The 25,562-nt window shown below is 44.9% G+C and overlaps 1 protein-coding gene across 3 annotated transcripts in view; it reads right to left on the reverse strand.

The window, feature by feature from the left end:
• Positions 1–25,562, reverse strand: part of EYA3 (EYA transcriptional coactivator and phosphatase 3) — a 1,396,180-nt gene that overhangs the window by 493,570 nt on the left and 877,048 nt on the right. For all 3 annotated transcript variants that reach the window (XM_044060112.1, XM_044060111.1, XM_044060110.1), the window contains one exon: positions 4,283–4,366. In XM_044060112.1, coding sequence (XP_043916047.1) covers positions 4,283–4,366 — 84 coding nt within the window. The remainder of the gene's footprint in view (positions 1–4,282; positions 4,367–25,562) is intronic.

Genomic DNA, 25,562 nt, shown 5'->3' on the forward strand with positions numbered 1-25,562 from the left:
CATGCTTGACCAGCCACACTGCTTCGCTAGGGACGGCTTGCACCTGTCACCCCTGGGTTTTCGAATACTGGCCAAGGCTCTTGCCACCCCATAGTGCCTTTTTTAGGCAAGGCTCAAAAGAGAAACTCACCTCCTTAGACAACACAAGGAAAAAGAAACTAAGGGTAATGCTGCTCAACGCCAGAAGTCTAAACCTCAAGATGCACGCACTCGAGGCTCTCCTCAGTATGGAGAATATCGATATCTGTGCAGTAACAGAAACCTGGTTCAAGACTCCTGAGAGCACCCCAGCACTACCAGGCTATACCTCATACCATGCTTTTCGGCCCCAAAACTTGGACCGAACCACAAGAGGAGGTGGAGTATCCATATTCATCAAAGATACCCATACCTCCAGGCTAGTGGCACTGCATGAAGCATCCGAGACCATCCATGTGCAACTAACAGTGGGCAAAACTGCCTTCCAGTTTGTAGCCTGCTACAGACCACCCTCCCAAACTCAGGAACCCCACTCGGCTTTCCTGAAGACACTGGAGAATATGAAGGTCTCTCCAAACACCATTATATTGGGTTACTTTAACTACCCAAACATAGACTGGGAGCACTACTCAAGCCCCAACACCCTAGCCCAACGGTTCCTAGAATTTATAAACTCAAATGCTATGGAACAACTGGTCACCACTCCCACAAGAGGGGAAAACATATTGAACCTGATCATCACCAACCTGGGGACTCTATGTTCCATACCAGAGGTATACCCCTCATTGGTAAGATCTGACCATAAATTAATCACTATGGACATCCATATCCCGTCCCCACCCCCAGCAAAGGAAACCACGGTCAAAAACTTCTCAAAAGCAAACTTCCCACTTCTCAAAACCGAGGTGGAATCCTTCAAAGCCCCAGGGCCAGTGGGAAATACGTCCGAAACCGCAGAATCCTTTACAAACGCATTCTATGGATACCTACAGGAATGCATGGATCTTGCTATCCCAAATAAAACCAAGACACACTCCTCCAAAGGCAGGAGACCTGTCTGGTGGACACCAGCCATAAATAAGCTGTACAACAGAAGGAGGAAGCTACTACATGATAGAGCAAAATCCCTGAAAGGGAAGGCAACTCTGATCAGTACTAGCAAGAAACTACGATCCCTCATAAAATCATCTAAGGCTAGCTTCGAAAGAAAAATTGCACAAGACGCTAAAGATAATCACAAGGCTTTCTTTAGTTATGTCAGAAACCTGGGTGGAAACTCCCAGATATGCTCCGAGTTAGTGCAAAATGACAAAAAATATACTGAACCCACAGACATTGCCAACATCATGGCAGACAGGTTCAGTGCAAACTCCCCCCCCCCCCCAAATGAGCAAATGACTATCCCAACAGTGTAGCCTCCCTGACATCACAGATGCACAGGTTAGAGCTGCCCTCTCCAAAGCAAAGAACACAGCATCAATGGGACCGGACAGGCTGCGTTTTACACGAGCTCCAAGAAGAACTGAACCCTCAATTAAAATCACTGTTCATTCTCAGCCTTACAACAGGATATGTACCCAAAGAATGGCGTACTGCAACAGTGGTCCCACTCCATAAAGGTGGTGCCACAACAGACCCCGGAAACCATCGCCCTATAAGCCTAACTAGCCTGGTCTGCAAAGCTACGGAGCGTCTCATCGTGGAACTCATAAACAAAGACATTGGGAACCTCCAAACACTGGATCCTACCCAATTCGGCTTTGTTAAGGGCAGATCTTGCCTCTTGAACCTGGTCAATTTCTTTGAAACAGTCACCAAGGCCATAGACGAAGGGAAGGTAGTCCACACAGCCTACCTTGACCTTGCAAAAGCCTTCAACACAATACCTCACTCGGGCATCATAAATAAGCTCACCAGCTTAAATATCAACCCCTATGTCACAAGATGGGTTGCAAACTGGCTTAGGGATAGAACCCACATGGTCAGAATTGCAGGTGCCATGTCAGACTCTAAACCAGTTACAAGTGGTGTCCCACAAGGCTCAGTCTTGGGACCTCTCTTGTTCGGTATATATTTCTCTAAGGTACAGGCTAACACTGGAGGACTATGGCTGACAAATTTTGCAGATGACTGCAAACTGGGGGCCATAATCGACTCACCGGCTGACACAAGCATCCTTCAAAAAGGTCTCACAGAGATGGATAACTGGTGCCAGAGCCATGGCCTCAAGCTAAATGCCAAAAAGTGCACAGTCATCCCCTTTGGGAAAAACAAAGTGCCCACAAATTACCACATAGGTGGTAATCCATTAAGTACGGAAGAAGTAATTAGGGATATGGGGACCCAAGTAGATTGCAATCTCTCCTTGGACAATCACACTGCCAAAGTGGTTAGAAAGACATTCTATATAACCCACCTCATCACGAAGGGGTTCACATCTAGATCAAGAGAGGTCATTGTGCCCCTCTACTCATCAGGCCCATAATTGAATACAATGCCCCATTTGGGATGTACCTTACCAGACACCTGCTACAACTAGAAAGACCCCAAAAGTACCTCACCAAGAGGATCAAGGGACTCAAACAGATGCCCTACGCAGTTAGGCTAAAGAAACTCCAGCTCTACTCAGTTGCTTACCGCCTACTCAGAGGCGATCTGTGCCTGACGTATAAAGCCATGTCCAACCCAGAATTAATGGACATGCTCCACCTCAAGAAATCCAAATCCATGAGAACTACACATTCCAGTGACTTAAACCTCAGCACAGAAATAAATAGAACATGCTGGAGGGACAGATTCATATCCCAGAGGCTCCCCTCACTCTGGAACAAAATCCTAATCCATGTCAGACAGAGCCCCTCAATGACCCTCTTCAAGAAGAATCTTGACGTTTGAATGGGAGATCGTAAATTTACCCCTGGAATCTCTTCTGTGTCAGTGCTAGACAGAGGCACGGTAAACTAACCTTAAATGGGCTATCTTCTGTGAACTACTACACAGAGACACAGTCAACTAATCTAAGAAGGAAGGTGAAAGCCAAACACACTCTGGCTAGGCTTGTAAATGCCCTAGGGCAGATAGCCTAGTATCAACCTATGAACCTATGAACTACAGGAATCAGAGGAGTTTAGAAAGAATTAGGAAGAGATTGACTAAGCAATTCACAAAGAAACAACGGGAGTATATGTATGGCTCCCAAGTGTGTAACAAAGTCTAGAAGAAACCCCAAGCAGACTCCAAAGAATTTTTCCTCAGGTAGATTACAAATAGTGACAGGGAAGAAAGAGGCAACTGGGAACATATTTTCTGTGTGTGCAATGAGTTGGCAGATTTTAAAACTTCCTGCAGACAACTCTGTCAGAAATCATGGGTGAGCAAACTGGTATAACTAAGGAAATGATTTTCTGAGTTATGATACAGAATTGGAATTGCCTAGACATAAGGCCTTGCTGAGTTTAATTCTGGTGGCTGCCAAAAAATCAATTACTAGAAAATGGAAATCAAACCAACCATACTAGAAGTAGTGAATACAGTGAGATAAAAGAACTGGAAGTGGGATCTTTAGAAAAGGGTAGGAGCAAATTACATAGAAAAATAAAATTAGAATTGTAGGAACAATATATGCAGAACAATGTTTTGGAGGAGGAATGAGGTTTAAGGGAAGGCAGAAACTAAATGAGCCATGTCTGAATGACGACTGTAGAGAAGATATGTGGTGTACAATGCTTGCAACTGAAAATATGTCAACTTGGTTTGTTTTCCTTTATGCAAATGTGTAACTACCGAATTATCACTTTTGACACAGGCGAAGATGTTTCTTGATTAAAAAAAAAATCTATAATTTATACAAAATAAGCCAAATTATGAAAGAACTATTCACAAACCGAAAACAGTTACTAAAAAATAAATATGTGAGGTAACCCTTCCTACTCATCCAGCAGTGCTCACCAAGCCAATGTTTATGTCACCTTACTTGGGGGAAGGGGAACCACAGCCACTGGAAAAAATCTGGCCAGATGATAATACGTCCATAAGTAGAGGCTCGTTTGTTTGACTTTTACAGCAGCCTTCCTTGAATTAAAGACCATCTCTTGTTAACAGTAACACAAATGAACTGAATCTAAATACATGAAATTCTGTTGGAGGTTAAATTGCTAGTCTGTAATTTCCCTTTGTAAACTGATGAATCAGACAATTTACAAAAAAAATTGTCCATAATGAATGCAAAGCTTAATGGATCAGACCCGAAACAAGACATCAAAAATACTACTGCAAAAACGTTAAGAAATAAAAGTAGCCTTACCTTACCGTATTTTCTTGCATACGTCCCTGTGAGTAAGGAATGAAAGATGATGATAGTTTCATCCAAATCCCATAAAAAGACTCGCTGTGGGGAAAATTATACGTTACAAAACTACATTTTGCACTTCTCTACAACACTTCACAAATGCAAAGCAGCAATTAAAAAAAAAAAAAAAACTTCTACTTAATAGTCACATTCTTAATCAATGGATACAATGACAAATGTGAAGGGTGGCAAATGAAACTGTAAACCTTGGCTAAAGACCTGTAGATACCATTTTACCCAATGTATAAGCAGACCATATTTTAATTACAAGGAAAAATTAGTAATGTCAGAATAAATATGTGCTTGAGTACTTGCCATACTAGCTAATGTTCAAGAGCCCTCTGCAGTGACAAACAGCTAAACTCTTTAAGACCTCTGTCATGACATTTCTTCTGTAAGCGCTAATCCGTGTTTCATATTCCCCCACCAAACAGTATATTATGACACCATACAGGACTAAGGAGGATCCCACCTCATGTTACCCAGTTCTGATATTCACAGAAGACAGAAATCCATACCTGTAACAAGGCACACTACTCAAAAAATACAAAATTACATGCTAAGGGGAAAAAAAAAAGAAAAAAAAATCTTACGCTGAACGCTGTGCACAATGTGGCTGCACTAGCTGTTCAATTCCAGGGAAATAAGGACCAACTCAAAGATCAATACACATCTGACTAACTTAAAGACCTCTACAAAACCCGAGCAGTACCCACCATCTCTTGCAGTACTCACAAAAAACTCAAAGGGATGGCAGAAGTCACAGAATTCAAATGAAAGAAGGTTCAGAAGGTTGAGTCTTGAAGACATGCCATAGAATGTTCAGTTTCTGGAGTATCCATGCAATAATGCTCAGTAAATATATGCAGAAAAAACAGTGCATATGTTCACAACCAGGGTTACCAGACGTCCCTATTTGAGTGGCTGTCCCAAGATCAGCAGCCCAATCCAGAGTCCTGCACTACCTGTTAAAATCCCGAAACAGCCTCTGCTTTTTGATTGGCTCGTATACCGGCATAAGTGGAGCTACTTCTGTTCAATGCGGAACTGCCTGCTGTTCCACATGAAAGACTTTTTTTTTGGTATTCACTTAGCGTGAAGGACTTTTTTTTTTTGGTCCCTTGGTCCCTACCTGTCCCTTTAGAAATCTGGCAACCCTGTTCACAATGCACATTTATTAAGCAATCATGAAATCAGTTTTACCTCTGGTTAAATGACCCCAGCCCGTGTTATTCAAGGGCTGACTGACAGCATACTGGCAAAACACATACAACTGACAATACATTTACTAAATGGCTGTTTGATGACTGGCAATCTCTTTTTATCTGAACAAAGCAGTCACAAGTCGATCTTCCTGAGCTTCTGCACTCAACTTTATATAAAATGTCAGTGCTAGAATACACAAATGATATGCCAGGACATTCCCCACTGAATTCTATGGCCAGAAAGAAAACAGGGATATACAGAGACTAGCTGAGATAGGTTCTTCACCAGCTTGTGGAAAAGAATAAACTTTTCAGAAATTGCTTAACCAAACTGTGCTGAATCATAGTCCTGTTCCCCATGATGTCATGACACACCAAGATGGTGGAGATATGTACATTACCATAAAATAACCAATATCCAAACTGAATAGGCATCTTTCACTGGTCAAAAAGACCTGCAGGTTCAAAGACTGTGGAGGAAGGGAAGACCTCTCCTCCCCTACACACAGAACTGCTTTCACTCAGCAGTTTAAGTTAGTCATGGACAACTTCTAGTGGCCTCAAAAAACTCTCATCTATTCTCAGAAAACTCTAGTCTACTACAGAAACTAAGCCATGAAGCAACAGGCTTGCCAGCAAATAGAAGCATCCTTGAGATGAAGTGGAAGAGTTTCTGACAGTGTCCAAAACCACAACCTCTGGGCAAAAGGTGGCAAAGGACGTCCTATGGGCTTCCTGCTTAAAACTCTGTAGACAGAGGAGGTAACAAGAAGAATGCTAGAAGGCATGCAGCAACTTTCCTCTACAATCCTGAAAAATAATCAACTGCCCACTATTATATGTCTTAAGGAATGCAACAAAACTTTGGGAAAAAAATCTTTAAGAAACCTCTACGTAGAGGTTTTTTTAATGCTACAGCTCGCTATTCAAGGATTGGTCCGACTTCTGCTGCAGTACAGCTTGTCTATTGACCCCGACCTCCCCAATACCAGCCATGTGTCTTAAGAACACCTTAAGGACACTTGGAATTTATTCCCCTAATGGGTCTGCCAATACCCCCTCCTAAAGTGTGAACTATCAGAACCTAGTGAGAAGGTGAGCTGAAGAGCCACCACTGTGGTTTATGTTGCGTTCTTCTGTGGTTATGTTGCAGCTCCAACACCTCACCTACAGTGGATATAAAAAGTTTACACACCCCTGTTAAAATGCCAAGTTTTTGTGATATAAAAAATGAGATCACAATAAATCATTTCAAAACTTTTCCCACTTTTAATGTGACCTATAACCTGCACAATTCAGTTGAAAAACAAATCTGTTAGGGGAAAAATATAAAAAACAAAAAACAATAGAATAAGCTAGTTGTATAAATTTGCACACCCTTAAACTAATACTTTGTTGAAGCATCTTTTGATTTAATTACAGCATTCAGCCTTCTTGGGTAGGAGTCTATCAGCATGGCACATCATGATCTGGCAATATTTGCCTACTCTTCCTTGCAAAAGTGTTCCAAATCTGTCAGATTGTGAGGGCATCTCTTGTGCACAGCCTTCTTCAGGTCACCCCACAGATTTTCTATTGGATTTAGGTCTGGGCTCTGGTTGGGCCATTCCAAAACTTTAATTCTCTTCTGGTGAAGCCATTCTTTTGTTGATTTGGATGTATGCTTGGAGTCATTGTCATGTTGAAAGGTGAAATTTATCATAATCTTCAGCTTTCTAGCAGATACCTGAAAGGTTTTGGGCCAAAAGTGACTGGTATTTGGAACTATTCATAATTCCCTCCACCTTCCCTAAAGCCCCAGCTCCAGCTAAAGAAAAGCAACCTCAAAGCATGATACTGCCACCACCATGCTTCAACATGAGGTGGTGTTCTTTTGGTGATACGAAGTATTGTTTTTGCGCCAAACGTACCTTTTTGAATTGTGGCCAAAAAAGTTCAATCTTGGTCTCATCAGACCATAACACATTTTCCCACATGCTTTTGGGAGACTTGATGTATTGTTTTGCAAATTTTAGTTGGGCCTGGATGTTTTTCTGTGTAAGAAAAGGCTTCTGTCTTGCAACCCTACCCCATAGTCCAGACATATGGAGAATATGGGAGATTGTTGTAATGTAGTATACAACCAGTACTTGCCAGAAATTCTTGCAGCTCCTTCAGTGTTGCTGTAGGTCTCTTGGAAGCGCCTCTGACCAGTTTTTGTCTTGTCTTTTCATCAATTTTGAAGGGACGTCCAGTCCTTTGCAATGTCACTGTTGTCCCATATTTTCTCCACTTTTTGATGACGGTCTTCACCGTGTTCCATGGTATATCCAATGCTGTGGAAATTTTTTTGTACCCTTCTCCTGACTGATACCCTTCCACAGTGGGATCCCTTTGATGCTTAACAAGCTCTCTGCAAACCATGGCTTTTGCTGTAGCAGGCAACTGAGTAAATGTCAGGAAAATCCTACTAGGACAGCTGAACTTTATTTGGGGTTAATCAGAGTCTCTTTAATTGATGGCAGATGTGTATCCAAGAAGACTGAATGCTGTAATCAAATCAAAAGGTGCTTCAACAAAGTATTAGTTTAATGGTGTGCACACACATGCAACCATCTTATTGTATGTTTTTAATTTTTTTATATTTGTCCCCCTAACAGATTTGCTTGTTTTTCAACTAAATTGTACAGGTTATAGGTAGGTACTAGGCTATCTGCCCGAGGGCATTTATAAGCCTAGCCAGAGTGTGTTGGCTTTCGCCACCCCATTCGATTAATTAACTGATCCTCTGACAAGCAGAGCCAATGAAGTGATCCCAGGGGTGTATTTTCTGTTACCCATCCAATCATCAAGGTTTCTCTTGAAGAGTGTTACTTAGGGGTTCTGCCTAATGTAGTTTGGAATTTTGTTCCAAAGCATGGGGAGTCTCTGTGACAGGAATCTATCCCTCCAGCATGTTCTATTTATTGTTGTGGTGAGGTTTAGCTCACTAGAGCGTGTGGCTCACAGTGACTTGGATTTCTTTAGGTGGAGCAAGTCCACCAATTCTAAGTTGGACATGGTTTTGTAAGTCAGGCAGAGATCACCTCTAAGTAAGCGATACGCCACTGAGTAGAGCCGGAGTTTTTTCAGTCGGGCTGCATAGGACATATGTTTGAGGCCAGTAATCCTCTTGGTGAGGTACTTTTGTGGTCTCTCCAGCTGTTGGAAGTGTCTTGTGAGGTACATCCCAAATGGGGCATTGTACTCTATGATGGGTCTGATGAGTGACGAGTAGATGGGCACTATAACCTCTTTCTAGATGCAAACCCTTTAGTAATTAGATGGGCCACATAAAAAGGATTTCCTAACTATTTTGGCAATATGATTGTCAAAGGAGAGATTACTATCTACCTGGGTTCCCCAGATCTCTTATTACCTCTTCTGTATTAAGGTGGCTGCCACCTATGTGGTAATTTGTGGGTGTTTTGTTTTTTCCCCAAACGGGATGACTATGCATTTTTTAGCATCTAGCTTGAGGCCATGACCTTGACACCAGGTGTCCATCTCAGTAAGGCCCTTTTGGAGGATGTCCGTGTCAGCCGGAGAGTCAATTATGGCGCCCAGTTTGCAATCATCAGCGAACTTGGTTAGCCATAGTCCTCCTGTGTTTGCCTATACTTCTGAGAAGTATACGCCCAACAGTAGGGGTCCCAGGACCGAACCTTGCGGGACACCACTTGTGACTGGTTTAGAGTCGGACCTAGAGCCCGCAATTCTTACCATGTGAGTTCTGTCTGCAAGCCAGATGGCAATCCATCTCGTGACATAGGGGTTTATGTTTAGGCTGGTGAGTTTTTCTGTAATACCAGAGTGGGGAATGGTGTCGAAAGCCTTGGCGAGGTCAAGGTAGGCTGTGTGAACAACCTTTCCCTCATCTATGGCCTTGGTGACTGTCTTGAAGACGTCAACCAGGTTTAGTAGGCATGATCTGCCTTTAAAGCCAAACTGGGTCGGGTCAAGTGTTTGGAGGTTCCCAATGTCTTTGTTAATGAGTTCCATGATGATGCGCTCCACAGTCTTGCAGACCAGTCTAGTCAGGCTTATGGGGCGATAGTTACCAGGGTCAGTTGTGGCCCCTCCTTTGTGGAGTGGAATAACCGTTGCTGTACGCCATTCTATGTGCATGTAGCCTGTGGAGAGGCTGAGGATGAACAGCGTGTTTAGGTGGGGGATTAGTTCGTTCTGTAGTTCGTGCAAGACATAAACTGGGACACCACCTGGCCCTACTGACGCTGTGTTTTTGGCTTTTGAAAAGGGCTATTTTCACCTGTGCGTCTGTGATTTCCAGGACACTACACTTTTCCGGTATTGTTGTGGGCCCTTTTGGGGGGGGGGGTTGAAGTTTGCATTGAATTTATCTGCCAGGATGTTGGCAATATCAGTAGGTTTAGTATATTTTCTGCTGTTTTGCACTAGTTCAGTGCATATCTGCGAGTTGCCACTTAGATTCTTAACATAGCTAAGGAAGGCTTTGTGGTTATCTTTTGAATCCTTGGCTATTTTTCTTTCGAAGTTAGCCTTGGATGATTTTATGAGGGACCTTGGTTTCTTACAGATACTGATCAGGGATGGCTTTCCTTCTTGGGATTTGCTTTTTTTCTGAACTAGTTTACTCCTTCTATTGTACAACCTGTTTATGGCACGGGTCCACCAGACTGGTTTCCTTCTCTTAGAGGACTGAGTCTTGGTTTTGCTAGGGATGGCACGATCCATGTATCCTTGTAGGTGCTCATAAGAGTGCATTTGTAAAGGTTTCTGCAGCTTGGGCAGCGTTATCCTTTAGCGTGGGGGCTGTGAAACTTACTGTCTCTGTCTTAACTAAGGTGAAGTTTACTTTAGAAAGGGTTTTTACTGTGGTTTCCTTAGTTGAGGGTGGTGGTGGGGTGGTGGACATCCAGAGTGATTAGTTTATGCTCTGATCTAACCAGTGTTGGGTTGACTTCCGGTGTGGAACACCTGTCGCCCATGCTGGTGATGATCAGGTCCAATATGTTTTCACCTCTGGTAGGGGAGTTTACCAGCTGATCCAGGGCGTTTGAGTTGATGAATTTCAGGAAGCGCTGGGCCTGGGAGTTTGTACTCGAGTAGTTTTCCCAGTTAACGGCAGGGTAATTGAAATCGCCCAATATCAGGGTGTTTGGTAGGACCTTCATGTTTTCCAGTGTCTCTAGAAAGGTGGAGTGGAGGTCCTGCGTCATGGAGGGTGATCTGTAGCAGGCCACAATTTGCACTGCGGATTTGCCCGATGTTAGTTGCACATGGATGATCTCAGAAGTATCATGCTGTGCCACTAACCTGGAGGTGTAGGTATCCTTGATGAATATGGATACACCCCCTACTTTTGTTTTTCGGTCCATGTTCTGTGTCCGAAACGTGTGGTACGAGTTGTGGCCCAGTAGTGCTGGGGTGCCCTCTGGAGCATTGAACCAGGTTTCAGTTACTGCACAGATGTTGATGTTCCCCATACTGAGGAGTGCTTCAAGCGCATGCATTTTGAGATTTAAACTCCTGGCGTTGAGTAGCATAGCCCCCAGTTTTTTGTTAATTGTGCTGTTTACGTAGGTGGGTTTGACTTTTGAGCCTTGCCTAAAAAGGCACTATGGGAGCAGCAAGAGCCTTGGCCAGTATTCGAAAGCCTATGGGTGACAGGTGCAAGCAATCTCTTGCAAAGCAATGCGGCTTGTCGAGCATGTCGTCCCAGGCTGACAGACACTGGATCCCCTTTGAATGACACCAGAAGCTTAGCCAACTGTTGAAATTGATCATTTTTTTCTTTATACTGAGGTATCATTCTTGGTGAGGGCAGGATGCTACTCAGGGTCAGGGTCAAACCTGCCTGGGCTACATAATCAGAGAGCTCTTCCATGTCTCTCTTCATGTAGTCCAGGGAGGTACGTCTCAGGTTATTCACACCAACATGAACAATGAGAGAGTCATATTTATACTTGTTCTGGAGTGACCCGAGTGCTTGTGTTATGTGGCGGATTCTGGCTCCCGACAGGCAGCTAACAGTAACCTTCTGCTTGTCCAGCCTAGTGAGTGGCACATCAGTGTGCCTGATTATACAGTCACCTATTACTAGTGTGTTAGGTATGTTATTTCACCTTAAGGGCTGTGATTGCGCGGCACACTGATTTTGTGTTTTGTGTGTTGTCTGGTTTGTGACGGAAGGTGCAGGTTGTTTGGGTGTCTGCTTTGGAGGTCTCTGATGCTTTTGCAGGTTTTTATTTAGAGCCTCCGAGTATGATTTTGTGTATTAATGTGCATTTTATGCCAGTGCTGGTTTAGTAGGTCTGTGTGTGGCTGGACGTGTGGTGCAAGTGTTAACCTTCTTCTCTCGACTGTCTGTTCCAGTCTTGGGTGGAGACAGCTTAGCCTCCAGTTTGGCTGTATAATTGCACCTCTCACATATGTTAGTGTTTTGTGGCAGGAGAAGAGGGTTGTCTGTGTACATGAGGCAGTTGTAAAATTGCCTCAGGATACCCAGATTCCCCAGTTGGACTGGAGAGTACACCTGAAATTGCCCTTTGGTCATGCCTAATAGTAGGGTGAGGGGTGAATAAAGAGCCTTGCCCTGCTGGGCAATCGAGTGCCAGGGTATATTAGTGCTTGCTATTAGGTCTGAGCAAGTGCTGGGCTGTAGGATGCTTTTTGAGTGCTTAGGTTGAGAGTTAGACTAGGTTCAAGGGAAAAACTGAAGAGGAGACTTAGTGGAGCCAGGAATAATTTAACCCTAGCTACCCGGCACTACCCAGCACACAAAACCGTGCAAACGTGGTTTTTATAGCAGGGAAATGAAAGAGATAGAAATTAGCCCAAAATGGCCAATAAACTACTAACTTCTGAGCTGGAACCACTCCTCCAGGGACAAATAGGCTGCTCAAAGCTTCCCTCTCTCACAGGTAAACAGAGAAACTTCCTTTTATCCAAGTAAGGTATGGGCAACTCAGAAACTTGTAACACAGCCCTGAATTCATCACTAGCCTGAAAACTGGACTATACTAGCTTAGAAAGGCGGGAAAATAATTTTTTTTTTTTTTTTTTGTTATTTTGAAAAGATAAGGCAAAAACAGTAAAAAATACACTTAAAACAGCTTTAAATGACAACAAACGATCAGAAAAGGCTATTGCACTTTAGTGTGTAGCCTACAACTATTAAATTATTTAAACAAAAAAGTGCAGGCAGTCAAATAAGTACAATATGTGAAAGAAAAAGCTTTTGAATCACAATAAATGCTGGAAAATTGGCATTTGGGTGGAAAAGTACAGCAAGAAAGTACAGAAAACTGATACTTAATCACTCCAAAGTCTCTCTTCTAAGCTAGGCTTTCTAGTGCTTCCCAGTAGGTTAGTTACAGGAAATATGGAAAACAAGTGCAGATGTGGTCTTTTAAACCAGAAAGTTGAAAGAGATGGACAAACTGTCCAAATGGTCAATAAACTACAATTTCTGGGCCAAGAACCACTCCTCTTGTGGTAGACAGGTTACCTAATGCTTACCACTCCCACTGATAAGCTAGAAGGCTTCCCTCCAACACAGAAATGCTTACCAACAGTCCTGGATATAGCAACTCTGTATCTGGACTAGGCTAGTTACAGGAAAGATGGGAAACAAGCACACATGTGGTCTTTTAAACCAGAAAGCTGAAAGAGATGGATAAACTGCCCAAATGTTCAATAAACTACAATTTCTGAGCCAAGAACCAATCTTCTTGTGGTAGAAAGGCTACTTAGTGCTTACCACTCCCACTGATAAGCTAGAAGGCTTCCCCCCAACACAGAAAGGCTTGGGGGCTCAGAAGCTTACTAACAATCCTGGATACAGCAACTCTAACTGGACCAGGCTAGTTATAGGATAGGCAGGAAACGGGCACAAGTGCTGCTTTCAAACCAGAAAGTTGAAAGAGATGGAAAAAACTAAAACGGCCAATAGCTACAATTTCGGGGCCAGGGACCACTCCTCTTGTGGTAGATAGGCTACCTAATGCTTACCACTCCCACTGATAAGCTAGAAGGCTTCCCTCCAACACGGAAAGGCTTGGGGGCTCAGAAGCTTACAAAGAGTCCTGGATACAGCAAATCTGTACCTGGACTAGACTAGTAACAGGAAAGGCAGGAAACAAGCGCAAACACAGGCTTTTAAATCAGAAAGTTGAAAGAGATGGAAAGGCTTCGCAAACGGCCAATAAATAAGAAGTTATGTACTCACCATAACATTCCATCTGAGTAGGTAAACTTCATTTGTCAGCAACCTATGGGATTCGGATCCGAGCCAGCAGTTTTCAACAGCTTTAGATCTGAGCTCCAAGCTCCTGTCCCTACCCATAATCCCCTGCCAACCCTGACTGACCTCAGATCAAGTTTGCCCAAAAGCAGATACTGCCCGAAGACTAATACTTTCAAGATAAGTGGGTAACACCCATGGACCTGAGTATGAAAACATTCATAAGTGAGGGGGCAGGAGGGAGGGACGGTTGCTGACAAATGAAGTTTACCTACTCAGATGGAACGTTATGGTGAGTACATAACTTCTTAATCTGAAGTAGTTAAAGTACAGTTTTGTACCTACCATAAATGTAGATGTTCGAGTGCTAATACAGCTGCAGTCATAACAGATGGGTTCTCCTACCGTCAGGCGGGTCCTTGGTCGGCCGAATTCCAAAGTCTAGGTCCGGCGTCGGTTGTCATCGCTTCTTCCCTGACGTCAGTGCGACAGGGGTATAAAGGAACCAGCCGACGCCATTTTCTTCAGTTTTTCTTGCCCCAGATGTTGGGTGCCCCCAGAAGGAAGGCAATACATAAATTTGTGTGATAATGCAGTGCAATATAATCCAAATACAGTAGTTGCAAGCAAATACATCATAAATGAACACCCCAATCAGGTTGTAAGAGGATGTGTTAGCCTATAGGCCTGTCCCAAGTGGGGAAGGAGGGAGGGAAACCTGGACTGCAGCTGCATTAGCACTCGAACATCTACATTTATGGTAGGTACAAAACTGTACTATGTTCATCGTGCATACAGCTGCAGTCATAACAGATGGGTAGAATCCCAAAGCTAAGAAAGGGGTGGTAGGCACTAGGTGGAACTAGGAGGAGCCAAAATGCCCTGCAAGACTGCAGTGGCAAAGCCTGCTCTAGATTTGGAGTATAATGGTAGGTTGTAATGCTTGGAGAAGGTATGTACAGAACTCCAAGTGGCTGCTTCCAAAATATCCTTGGTAGGAACTCCTCAGAGGAAGGCTGCAGAGGTGGCTATGGCCCTGGTGGAATGAGTTCTAATGCCTGTAGGAACAGTTTTGCCATGAAAGGAATAGCAAAAGCGTATGCAGTGGGCTATCCATTTTGAGATTGTCTGTTTGGAAATTGGCTTCCCTTGAGCTCCTACCGCATAGGCCACAAAGAGCTGTTCTGATTTTCTGAAAGGCTTTGTTCTGTCCAAATAATAACGCAGTTGTCTGTGGATGTCCAAGGAATGTAGTAATCTCTCCCCTTTGTTTTGAGGATTAGGATAAAAAGTAGGTAAATGTATGGCCTAATTTAAAGCTACCCTGGATACCACTTTAGGCATAAAGGACGGGTTGGTTCATAAGGAAACTCTGTCCTGATGGAAGATGATAAAAGGTTGGACAGCCATGAGAGCCTGTAGTTCTGAAACTCTACGAGCTGAGGTGATAGTCAGAAGGAAAGCTGTTTTCCAGGACAAATATTGCAAATCTGATGAGGCAGCTGGCTCAAAGGGAGGCAAGGTCAGTTTTTCCAGAATGAAATTAAGATCCCAAGCCGGTATTGTTTGTTTCCTTGGAGGCCTTAAATTCTTAGCCCCTCTGAGGAACTGCCTTAGGAGAAGGTGAGAGAATAAAGGTGGATCAGTGTTGTAGTCTGCAGAAATGGCTGATGCATGGATTTTGATGGAGGAGAAAGTCCACTGCTTAGCAGTTCAGCCAAATATTGTAGTATTTGAGGTAAATTCAGTTTTCCAGGATCCTGGCCCTTTTTCTCATTCCAGACACAAAAACGTTTCCATTTTGCGGAGTAAGCTTTTCTAGTTGATGGCCTACTGGCCTCCAAAATGACATCCTGCACCTCCTTGGAGAGTAGGGCCTGTTGTGATGCTAAAGAATCTTCCATGTGGCTAGATTGAGTGTTTTTAGCTGGCTGTGAAGAGTTTTGAAACTGTGCTGAGTCAGGAGAAGAGGCATTAGAGGCAGGGTCCAGGGTGGGGAATGCGTCAGGCTCCTCAGGAGTGGGTACCAGTGTTGCCTTGGCCAGTCCGGAGCAATGAGGATCATCTTTGGTCTGTCTGCTTGGTCTTTAATAGAACTTTGGGCAGCAGAGGAAGAGGAGGGAAGGCATAAACTGTCACTGATGTCCAACTGAAGGAAAGAGCGTCCACTCTCCAGGCCTTTGGATGGAAGATCCTTGAGAAGAATTTTGTCAATTGATGATTCTTGTGGGAGGCAAAGAGATCTATGTCTGGCCTTCCCCATTCTTGGATTATTTCTGTAAAAACTTTTGGATGCAATTTCCATTCATGTGGATCTGTCATATCCCTGCTTAGGTTGTCTGCCAGCGTGTTTTCCTTGCCTGGCAAGTACTGTGCTTGTAGTTCCATTTGTAAGTCCATGGCCATGTTCCAAAGTGACATGGCCAGTCTGCATAGGGGGTAAGAATGTGTTCCTCCCTGTTTATGTACCACACAACTGTGGTGTTGTCCGTTCTTATCAATAGTTGACCTGGTTGTAGGAGGTCCTTGAAAGCTTTAATAGCATTTATTACCACTAGCATTTCTTTTTGATTGATGTGAAGGTGCTTTTCTTTTTGGGACCATTTGCCCTGAATGCACAGGTCTGTCATGTGCGCCCCCCAGGCGTAGTCTGAGGCGTCTGTTGTGATGACTTGATTTGCTTGAGGCTTGCTGAATGGAAGACCTGTGTTTGTTTGACATGCTTGAGCCCACCACAGAAATTCCTTTTGCAGACATGGAATTAGTGGTATTATTGTTTCCAAACTGTGGCTGTGTTGAGACCATATGTTTTTCAGGTACCATTGTAGTTTCCTCATATGCAGCTTTGCACATGGGATTAGTAAGATGCAAGATGCCATGAATCCCAGAGCCTGCAGAATTTTCATTGCAGTCAGCCTGGTGCAATTTGCTAGTGTTCTGAAGTATTGAATTAGTTGCCCCTGCTTCGCTGGCGTGAGGTAGGCCATCTGGGTGTTTGTGTCCAAATTGGCACCCAGGAAAATAATCTTCCGAGAGGGTATTAGCCTTGATTTCTTTTTGTTGACTGTGTATCCCAGAGAGTTCAATAACATTATTACATAAGCCAGATGTTTCAGAAGAATGTGCTTGCTGTCCGCTTGGATCAGGCAGTCATCCAAATAGGGGTATATTTGTATCCCTTGAAGTCTGCAGTAGGCAATTACTGATGCCAGGCATTTCGTGAATACTCTGGGCGCAGTAGATAAGCCAAAGGGCAATGCAGAGAATTGATAATGGGTTGAACCTGCAAGAAATCTGAGGTACCTTCTGCAATTTTGTCTGATTGGGACATGCAGGTATGCCTCCTTGAGGTCCAATGTTACCAGCCAAGACTCCTTGCCCAGAATGGGAAGAAGTTGCTGTAGAGTGAGCATCTTGAATTTTGGTACGAGTAGAAATGTGTTTAGGATGGATAGATCCAAAATAGGTCTTCAATCTTTTCCCTTCCTTGGCACCAGAAATAGCCTGGAATAAAAACCTTGACCTTGTTCGTGCGTAGGTACCTCTTGAATAGCTTTCATGTTTATGAGATCTGAAATTTGCCTTTGTGCCTCTGCCCTTTGTGTGGCAGGTTTGGCATGCCTCTCATTTTTGGAAGGGTGTGAAAATGGAATTTGTAGCCTCTGTTTATAATGTCCAGGATCCATTTGTCCTTTCTGACAACATGCCAATTTTTTGAGAATAATGCCAGCTTTCCTCCGAAGGGGGCTGCCATTTGAGACCTGGCTGGTATGCAAAGGGGAAAGTCATTGGGTTTGCTTTCTGAAAGATTGCGAGTTGTCCTCACCACCTCTTTGTGTAGGAGCTTGCCATTGTCTGCCTCTATACGATCCTTGTGGTTGTCCCCTGCCTCTCGGGCGCCTGTATCTGCCTCTTTGGGGTCTGTCTGTGGCAGGAAAGACCAGTTTTTGGAAGGCCAATTTCTACTAAAACGTGGGGGTTGAACCTGTAGAAATTCTTTCACAGTTTGCATTGATTTAGCCTTTTCCTCCATTTTCCGTAATACTTCCTCAGCATTAGCACCAAATAGTACATCCTTTTGAAGAGGGGCGTCTAGTAATTTAGCTTTGACATGATCAGGCAAGGCTTGTTCCTTGAGCCAGGCATGCCTACGTATGACTGAGCCTGTAACAGCAGCTCTACATGAGGCCTCTAGAGCATCAAAACCACATTGTAAGGTATGCTTACCCACTTGTTCTGCACTATGCATCAAATCCTGCAACTCCTTCAAGTCTGGTTGTTCAGGTTGTGACATTTTACTTTTCAATTGTGATAACAAAAACGGTTGGTATTTTAGCATATGAAACTGACAGTTTAAGGCCCTCATGGATAAGGTAGCTGAGGTATATACCTTTTTTCCCCACCTTTCTAAGGATCTGGAATCTCTCTCGGAAGGCAATGGATTTTTGGCAATGGAGGCCTTAACTCCCTTGGGGCCCTGTGAAATGGTTTCTAAGTCAGCAGCATGGCTTTTGTATAGAAATTGGTGCGAGTCAGGAACCCTGTAGTACCTGTCAGGCTTAACTGGAGCTGGAGGTAGAGAGTCCGGATTAAGACAGGCCTCCGAGTAAACATCATCTAGGATGTCCAAGACAGGAGGTATAGCCAGAGGCCTGTGCTTGGGTAACAAGAGAAATTCCCTGAGCCTCTTCTTGGAATCCGAATAATCCTGGCCTTCCCAGTGGAAGTGTTCCCTTAAGGTATGCAAAGTTTCCCCAAATGAGTAATCCTCAGGGGGGGATACAGAAGGGATGGAACTCCTCCGCATCAGAGTCTTCAAAAGGGGAGTAAGACTGTTCCTGATCATCAGAGTGTTCTGAAATAATGGAGCCCTGATCAGAGGAGGGGGAATCTTCCTCCACTCTGGGCCTTTTGTCCGGTGGGGGCTGAGAACCTCTGATTAGAGTAATTAAATCCTCAGCCATTTTAAGCATCTGTTTCTTAGGCATGGGGCCAGGAGATGGGCCCTGTGTAGCTGGTCTCAGACTGCATGGTTGCTTTAGACTTGGTGAAAGCCTTGATGGAGAAAGAAGAGGAAGGTCTGAAGACACCTTGAGTGGAGGTGGACCTGTCCACATTCTGTGTTTCAATGCCAAGAGTGGCTTCGGTATCTGTAGTTGGGGTGTGGGCCGAGGAGCCTGCGACCTCGGTCACAGGAGACACCGTCAAAGATGTGTCGTCGGTAATCAGGGGCTGCGTAGGCACCTCGCTGGGAACCGGACCACGTGTAGTCGGCTTTGGCATGGTGTCAGTAGAGGCCGCGGACCTCATGTGTCGGTCCTTGTCCTTGCGTTTTTAGACAAAATTGGAGTCGGAGTATCCGACGACATAGTATAGTTAAATGCTTTCCCAAAATAATGCTGGGCGAACTCCGCCCGATACTTAAAAGTGCGTTTGTTGAATGTAGCACAAAAGCGACAGACCGAGACGTTGTGGTCTGGGCCTAAACAAGGTATATAGAGGGAATGGAAATCCTTATGCGGTATTTGCTTCCCACAAGAAATACAATTATTAACTTTGTCTGACATTGGTCTGAGGCAAGAAGAGTTTCCCCAACGGGGTACTTAGCTTTTAAGAAGACTTCGGTTTCCAAATTTTCGTAATCTCAGGAGCTGGCCGACCGGTACTTGCGAACTGCTTCTGCTTCGGGCACCGCGCAGCATGAAAGACTGAAGAAAATGGCGTTGGCTGGTTCCTTTATACCCCTGTCACACTGACGTCAGGGAAGAAGCGACGACAACCGGACCTAGACTTTGGAATTCGGCCAACCGAGGACCCGCCTGACAGCAGGAGAACCCATCTGTTATGACTGCAGCTGTATGCACGATGAACATCTTCATTTGTGCAGCAACCTATGGGACAGAGTCCCCAGCTACCTGAACCTCGGGTGGCCTTCATGGAAGGATGTTTCAGAGCACTGCAGAGCCAAAGGATGCTCTCCCTCTGGAGATAATGTCCAATTTATAGTGATTGATAAAGGTATGAGATGAGGCCCATGTGGCTGCTGAACAAATATCATCCAAAGAGACTCTAGCTTTAAAAGCTGCAGAGGTAGACATAGACCGAGTAGAGTGGGCATGGACTCCCTGAGGTGCGGGCCTGCCAGAACTTTCATATGCTAAAAGGATACACTGCGAGATCCATCTGGACAGCGTGACTTTAGACACAGATTTACCCAAGTTAAATTTGGCAAAGGAGATGAACAACTGGTCAGATTGCCTATGACCAGATGTCCTGTGGATGTAGAAGTGAAGTTGTCTATGCACATCCAGTGAGTGTAATTTATATTCCCCTTTGTTTTGGTAATTAGGGAAGAAGACTGGTAAGTTGATGGACTGGTTAATATTCGATTCAGAGGCAATCTTGGGAAGAAAAGAGGGATTGGTCCTGAGGTAAACTCTATCCTTGTGGAAAGTCAAATATGGGGGTTTTACACAGAGGGCCTGTAGTTCAGAGACCCTTCGAGCCGAGGTGATAGCGACAAGAAAGGCCGTTTTCCATGACAAGAATTTAAGATCTACTGAAGCTGCAGGCTCAAACGGGGGAGCTGTTAAGGGCTGAAGCACCAGCGTTAAATCCCAAGGAGGGACTACATCCTTCACTGGAGGTCTGAGCAGAAAGGTGCCCTTCAAAAAGGTCTTACACAATTTCGTGGTGATCAAAGGGCCCAGTTCATTTCCCATGTGATAATGAGAGATAGCTGCTAGTTGAACCTTGACTGTGGAGGAGCTAGCCCCCTGATGAAACAGCCCTGACAGGAAGTCTAATACCGCTGGCAAGGGAGCTGTGAAAGGATCCAAATTTTGACGTTCTGCCCAAATGGAGAAACGTTTCCATTTGCTACTATAGACCTTTCTAGTAGAAGGCTTGTGCGCTGCTACTAGAATAGTTTTAACTGGGGAAGAGATACCGAGAGTCCTAGCTACAAGTGGAACTGGAGCAGCCAAGCTGTGAGCTTGAGATTGTCCAGATTCGGGACTGGGAGATCTAGGGGGTGGGATATTAGATCCGGACGGGGATCCAGAATCCAAGGGGGATTCACCAGATGAGACCAAAGGTAAGGGAACCAGGGTTGACGAGGCCAGAATGGGGCAATGAGGATTATCCTGCTCCCCAACCGGCTGGCTTTCTGCAGAAACTTCAGCATCAGCGGAAGAGGAGGGTAAGCATAAAGTAGACCAGGAGGCCAAGCATGCACCAGAGCGTCTCTCGGAAGTTCCCCGGAGGGGGAAATGAGAGCGAAGTAGTCGTAACATTTTGTGTTCGAGGGAGAAGCAAAGAGATCGCAACAGGGTTGACCCCATTCGGCGAAAATCTGATTCACTATCTCGGGATGCAGAGACCACTCGTGTGGTAACAGGATGGTGCGACTTAGTCTGTCCGCTAGGATGTTGGACCGCCCCAGAATGTGAGTTGCTATAAGAAAGCAGTTGGTGGAGATCGCCCATTCCCACACCCTCATGGCCTCTAGACAGAGTGGGTAGGACCTGGTTCCCCCCTGTTTTGTACCAAACAACCGACATATTGTCTGAATCGCAATAGTTCCTACAGGAAGAAGGTGTTGAAGTGCTTGCAACGCTAACAGCACTGCCCTCATCTCTAGGACATTGATATGTAGAGAGGTCTCTGTGGGGTCCCACGTGCCTTGGACTGTCCTTCCGGAAAAATGCCCCCCCCCCACCCGAGGCGGGAGGCGTCCATGGTCACCGTGGCTAGGGGAGGGGCCATAGTAAAGGGGCGTCCTTCCTGGAGGTTCGGAGATTGGAGCCACCATAAGAGTGCCCCTCTTGCAAGCCCTGCTGAGGGGAATGGGATGGCTCAGAGGAAATCGAAGAAAGGACTACTGGACCTGGAGGGTCCATTGCAAGACCCTCATGTTCAAAAGCGCCACTGGCAAAAGGTTGATTGCCGCCGCCATCGAACCTAGAGCCCTCCGGACCAATTCTGCCAGAGGAGCTGGAGAATGTAGAATGGCCCGCACATGTAGCCTCAGGGTTCATAGCCGGTCTGTGGTCAAGAAAGCTAGGAGCTGGTTTGTGTCTAATCTTGCCCCTATGAAGTCTATAGTCTGAGTCGGGGTAAGAGACGACTTCTCTATGTTGATAGTGATCCCAGCCAGGGAGCTAGACGAAGAAAGTAGTTTCTGGCTGCGCAGAGTAGATGCCTTGTCGGGGTGGTCAAGAGCCAGTCGTCCAGGTACGGGTAGACCTGGATTCCCTGGAGCCTCAGGTGGGCCGCAATCACTGCTAACACTTTGGTGAACACCCTGGGGGCTGTGGTAAGACCAAAGGGAAGGACCCTGAAAGTACAGTTTTGTACCTACCATAAATGTAGATGTTTGAATGCTCATACAGCTGCAGTCATTACAGATGGGTTATCCTGCCGTCAGGCGGGTCCTCGGTCGGCCGAATTCCAAAGTCTAGGTCCGGCGTCGGTTGTCGTCGCTTCTTTCCTGACGTCAGTGCGGCAGGGGTATAAAAAGAGGCAGCCGACGCCATTTTCTTCAGTTTTTCTTGCCCCAGATGTCAGGTGCCCCCAGAAGGAAGGCAAAACATAATATTATGCAAACATGCAATGTAGATAAATCAAAAACAGTAGTTGCAAGCAAATACACCATAAAAGAATACCCTAAATAGGTTGTATAATAAGGGTGTTTGTCATAAGGCCTGTCCTAAGAGGGGATGGAGGGAGGGTAACCTGGACTGCAGCTGTATGAGCACTCGAACATCTACATTTATGGTAGGTACAAAACTGTACTATGTTCATCGTGCATTACAGCTGCAGTCATTACAGATGGGTAGAATCCCAAAGCTAAGTAAGGGTGGTAGGTACTAAGTGGAACTAGGAGGGGCTAGGATGCCCTGCAGGACTGCTGTGGCAAAGCCCGCTCTAGATTTTGAGTATAGTGGAAGGTGGTAGTGCTTGGAGAAAGTGAGCACTGAACTCCAAGTAGCTGCTTCCAAAATGTCCTTGGTAGGGACCCCCCTGAGGAAAGCTGCAGAGGTAGCTGTAGCCCTGGTGGAGTGGGATCTGATGTATACAGGCAGAGATTTTCCATGAAATGAATAACAAAAGTGTATGCAGTGGGCTATCCATTTAGAAATTGTCTGTTTGGAAATAGCCTTTCCTTGAGCACCTGTAGCATAGGACACAAAGAGCTGCTCAGATTTCCTGAATGGCTTTGTTCTGTCCAAGTAATAACGAAGTTGTCTGTGAATGTCCAAGGAATGTAGTAGTCTCTCTCCTTTGTTCTGTGGATTTGGATAAAAGGTAGGCAAATGAATAGTCTGAATCAAAGCTACACTGGATACTACCTTTGGCATGAAGGTAGGGTTGGTTCATAAGGAAACTCTGTCCTGATGGAAAATGATGAATGGTTGCACAGCCATGAGGGCCTGTAGCTCCGAGACCCTGCATGCTGAGGTAATATCCAGAAGGAACGCTGTTTTCCACGACAAGTATTGCAGCTCTGTTGAAGAAGCCGGCTCAAAGGGAGGCAGGGTCAGCTTTTCCAATACGAAGTTGAGGTCCCAAACTGGGACTGGTGGTTTCCGTGGGGGTTTTATATTTTTTGCCCCTCTGAGGAACTGCCTTAATAGAAGATGTGAGAATAAAGGAGGATCTGTATTGTATTGTGCAGAAATGGCTGAAGCGTGGATCTTGATGGAGGAGAAGGAAAGGCCACTGTTTAACATCTCAGCTAGGTACTGTAAAATTTGAGGTATATTTATTACCCACGGATTCTGGCCCTTTTCTTGATTCCAGGAACAAAATCGTTTCCATTTGGCGGAGTAGGGTTTTCTAGTAGAGGGTCTTCTGGCCTGAAAGATGACATCCTGCACCTCCTTGGAGAGGAGAGTCTGTTGGGAAATTAAGGTATTTCTCCATGCAGCTAGATTTAAGGTTCGGAGCTGGCTGTGAAGGGTTTTGTAGTTGTGCTGGGACAACAGAAGAGGAACTAGAGGTAGGATCCATGGTGGTGAGTGTGACAGGCTCTTTAGGAGAGGATACCAGTGCTGTCGTGGCCTGTCTGGAGCAATGAGAATCATTTGTGGCCTCTCTGCTCTGGCTTTTAATAGAACTTTGGTCAGTAGAGGAAGAGGCGGGAAGGCATAGACTGTCAATGTTGTCCAATTGAAGGAGAGTGCGTCCATTATCCAGGCCTGTGGATGATAGGTCCTTGAACAGAATTTTTTCAACTGGTAATTTCTGTCGGTAGCAAATAGATTTATGTCTGGCTGTCCCCATGCCAGAGTTATCTTTGAGAAGACTTGAGGTTGCAACTTCCATTAGCGTGGGTCTGTCATATTTCTGCTTGAGTTGTTTGCCAGTGTGTTTTCCTTCCCTGGCAGGAATTGTGCCTGTAGTTGAATTTGTAATTCCAGTGCTGTGTTCCACAGGGTCATGGCTTGCCTGCACAGGGGGTATGAATGAGTTCCCCCCTGTTTGTTTATGTACCACATGACTGTGGTGTTGTCTGTCCTTATCAACAGCTGGCCTGGATGCAGTAGGTCTTTGAAGGTCATAAGAGCATTTTGCACGGCCAGCATCTCCTTTTGGTTGATGTGTAGGTGCTTCTCTTTTTGGGACCATTTTCCCTGAATGCACTGATCTGCCATGTGTGCTCCCCAGGCGTAGTCTGAGGCGTCCATTGTGATGATTTGAGTTGCTTGAGGTAAACAGAAAGGGAGACCTGTGTTTCTTTGGCATGCTTGAGCCCACCACAAAAATTCCTTTTGAAGGCATGGAATGAGTGGTATAATTGTTTACAAGCTGTGGCTGTGTTGAGACCATAAGGTTTTTAGGTACCATTGTAGTTTCCTCATATGCAGCTTTGCACATGGTATCAGTAGGATGCAAGATGCCATGAATCCCAGAGCCTGCAGGACTTTCCTTGCAGTTAGTCTGGTTAAAGTTGCCATTTTGTTGAAGTATTGAGACAGTTGCCCTTGTTTGTCTGGCGTGAGGTAGGCCATCTGGGTGGTTGTATTTAAGCTGGCACCCAGGAAAATTATCTGTTGAGTGTATTAGTTTTGATTTCTTTTTGTTCACTGTGTATCCCAGGTAGTTTAACAGTTGTATTACAAACGCCAGATGCTGCAATAGAATGTCCTTGCTGTCCGCTTGGATCAGGCAGTCGTCCAGATATGGGTAGATTTGTATTCCTTGTTGTCTGCAGAAGGCAATTACTGATGCCAGGCATTTTGTAAACACTCTGGGCGCAGTAGATAAGCCAAAGGGCAATGCAGAGAATTGGTAATGGGTCGAACCTGCAAGAAATCTGAGGTATCTTCTGCAATCTTGTCCGATAGGGACATGCAGGTATGCCTCCTTGAGGTCCAATGTTACCAGCCAAGACTCCTTGCCCAGCATGGGAAGAAGCTGCTGTAATGTGAGCATCTTGAATTTTGGTACCTGTAGATATGTGTTTAGGATGGATAGGTCTAAGATGGGTCTCCAATCTTTGTCCTTCCTTGGTACCAGAAATAGTCTGGAATAAAAACCTTGACCTTGTTCTTTTGCAGGTACCTCTTGAATTGCTTTCATATCCATGAGAGCTGAAATTTGTCTTTGCGCCTCTGCCCATTGATTATGTGGCAGGTTTGGCAAGCATCTCATTTTTGGAAGGGTGTGAAAGTGGAACCTGTAGCCTCTGTCTATAATGTCCAGAATCCATTTGTCTTTTGTAACAACGTGCCAGTTTTTTGAAAATAATGCTAGTTTTCCGCTCAAAGGTGCTGCCATT

This window comes from Protopterus annectens, chromosome 1.part2 (assembly GCF_019279795.1).
Source record: "Protopterus annectens isolate FY-2018-M chromosome 1.part2, PAN1.0, whole genome shotgun sequence".
NCBI classification, from domain to species: Eukaryota; Metazoa; Chordata; order Ceratodontiformes; family Protopteridae; genus Protopterus; species Protopterus annectens.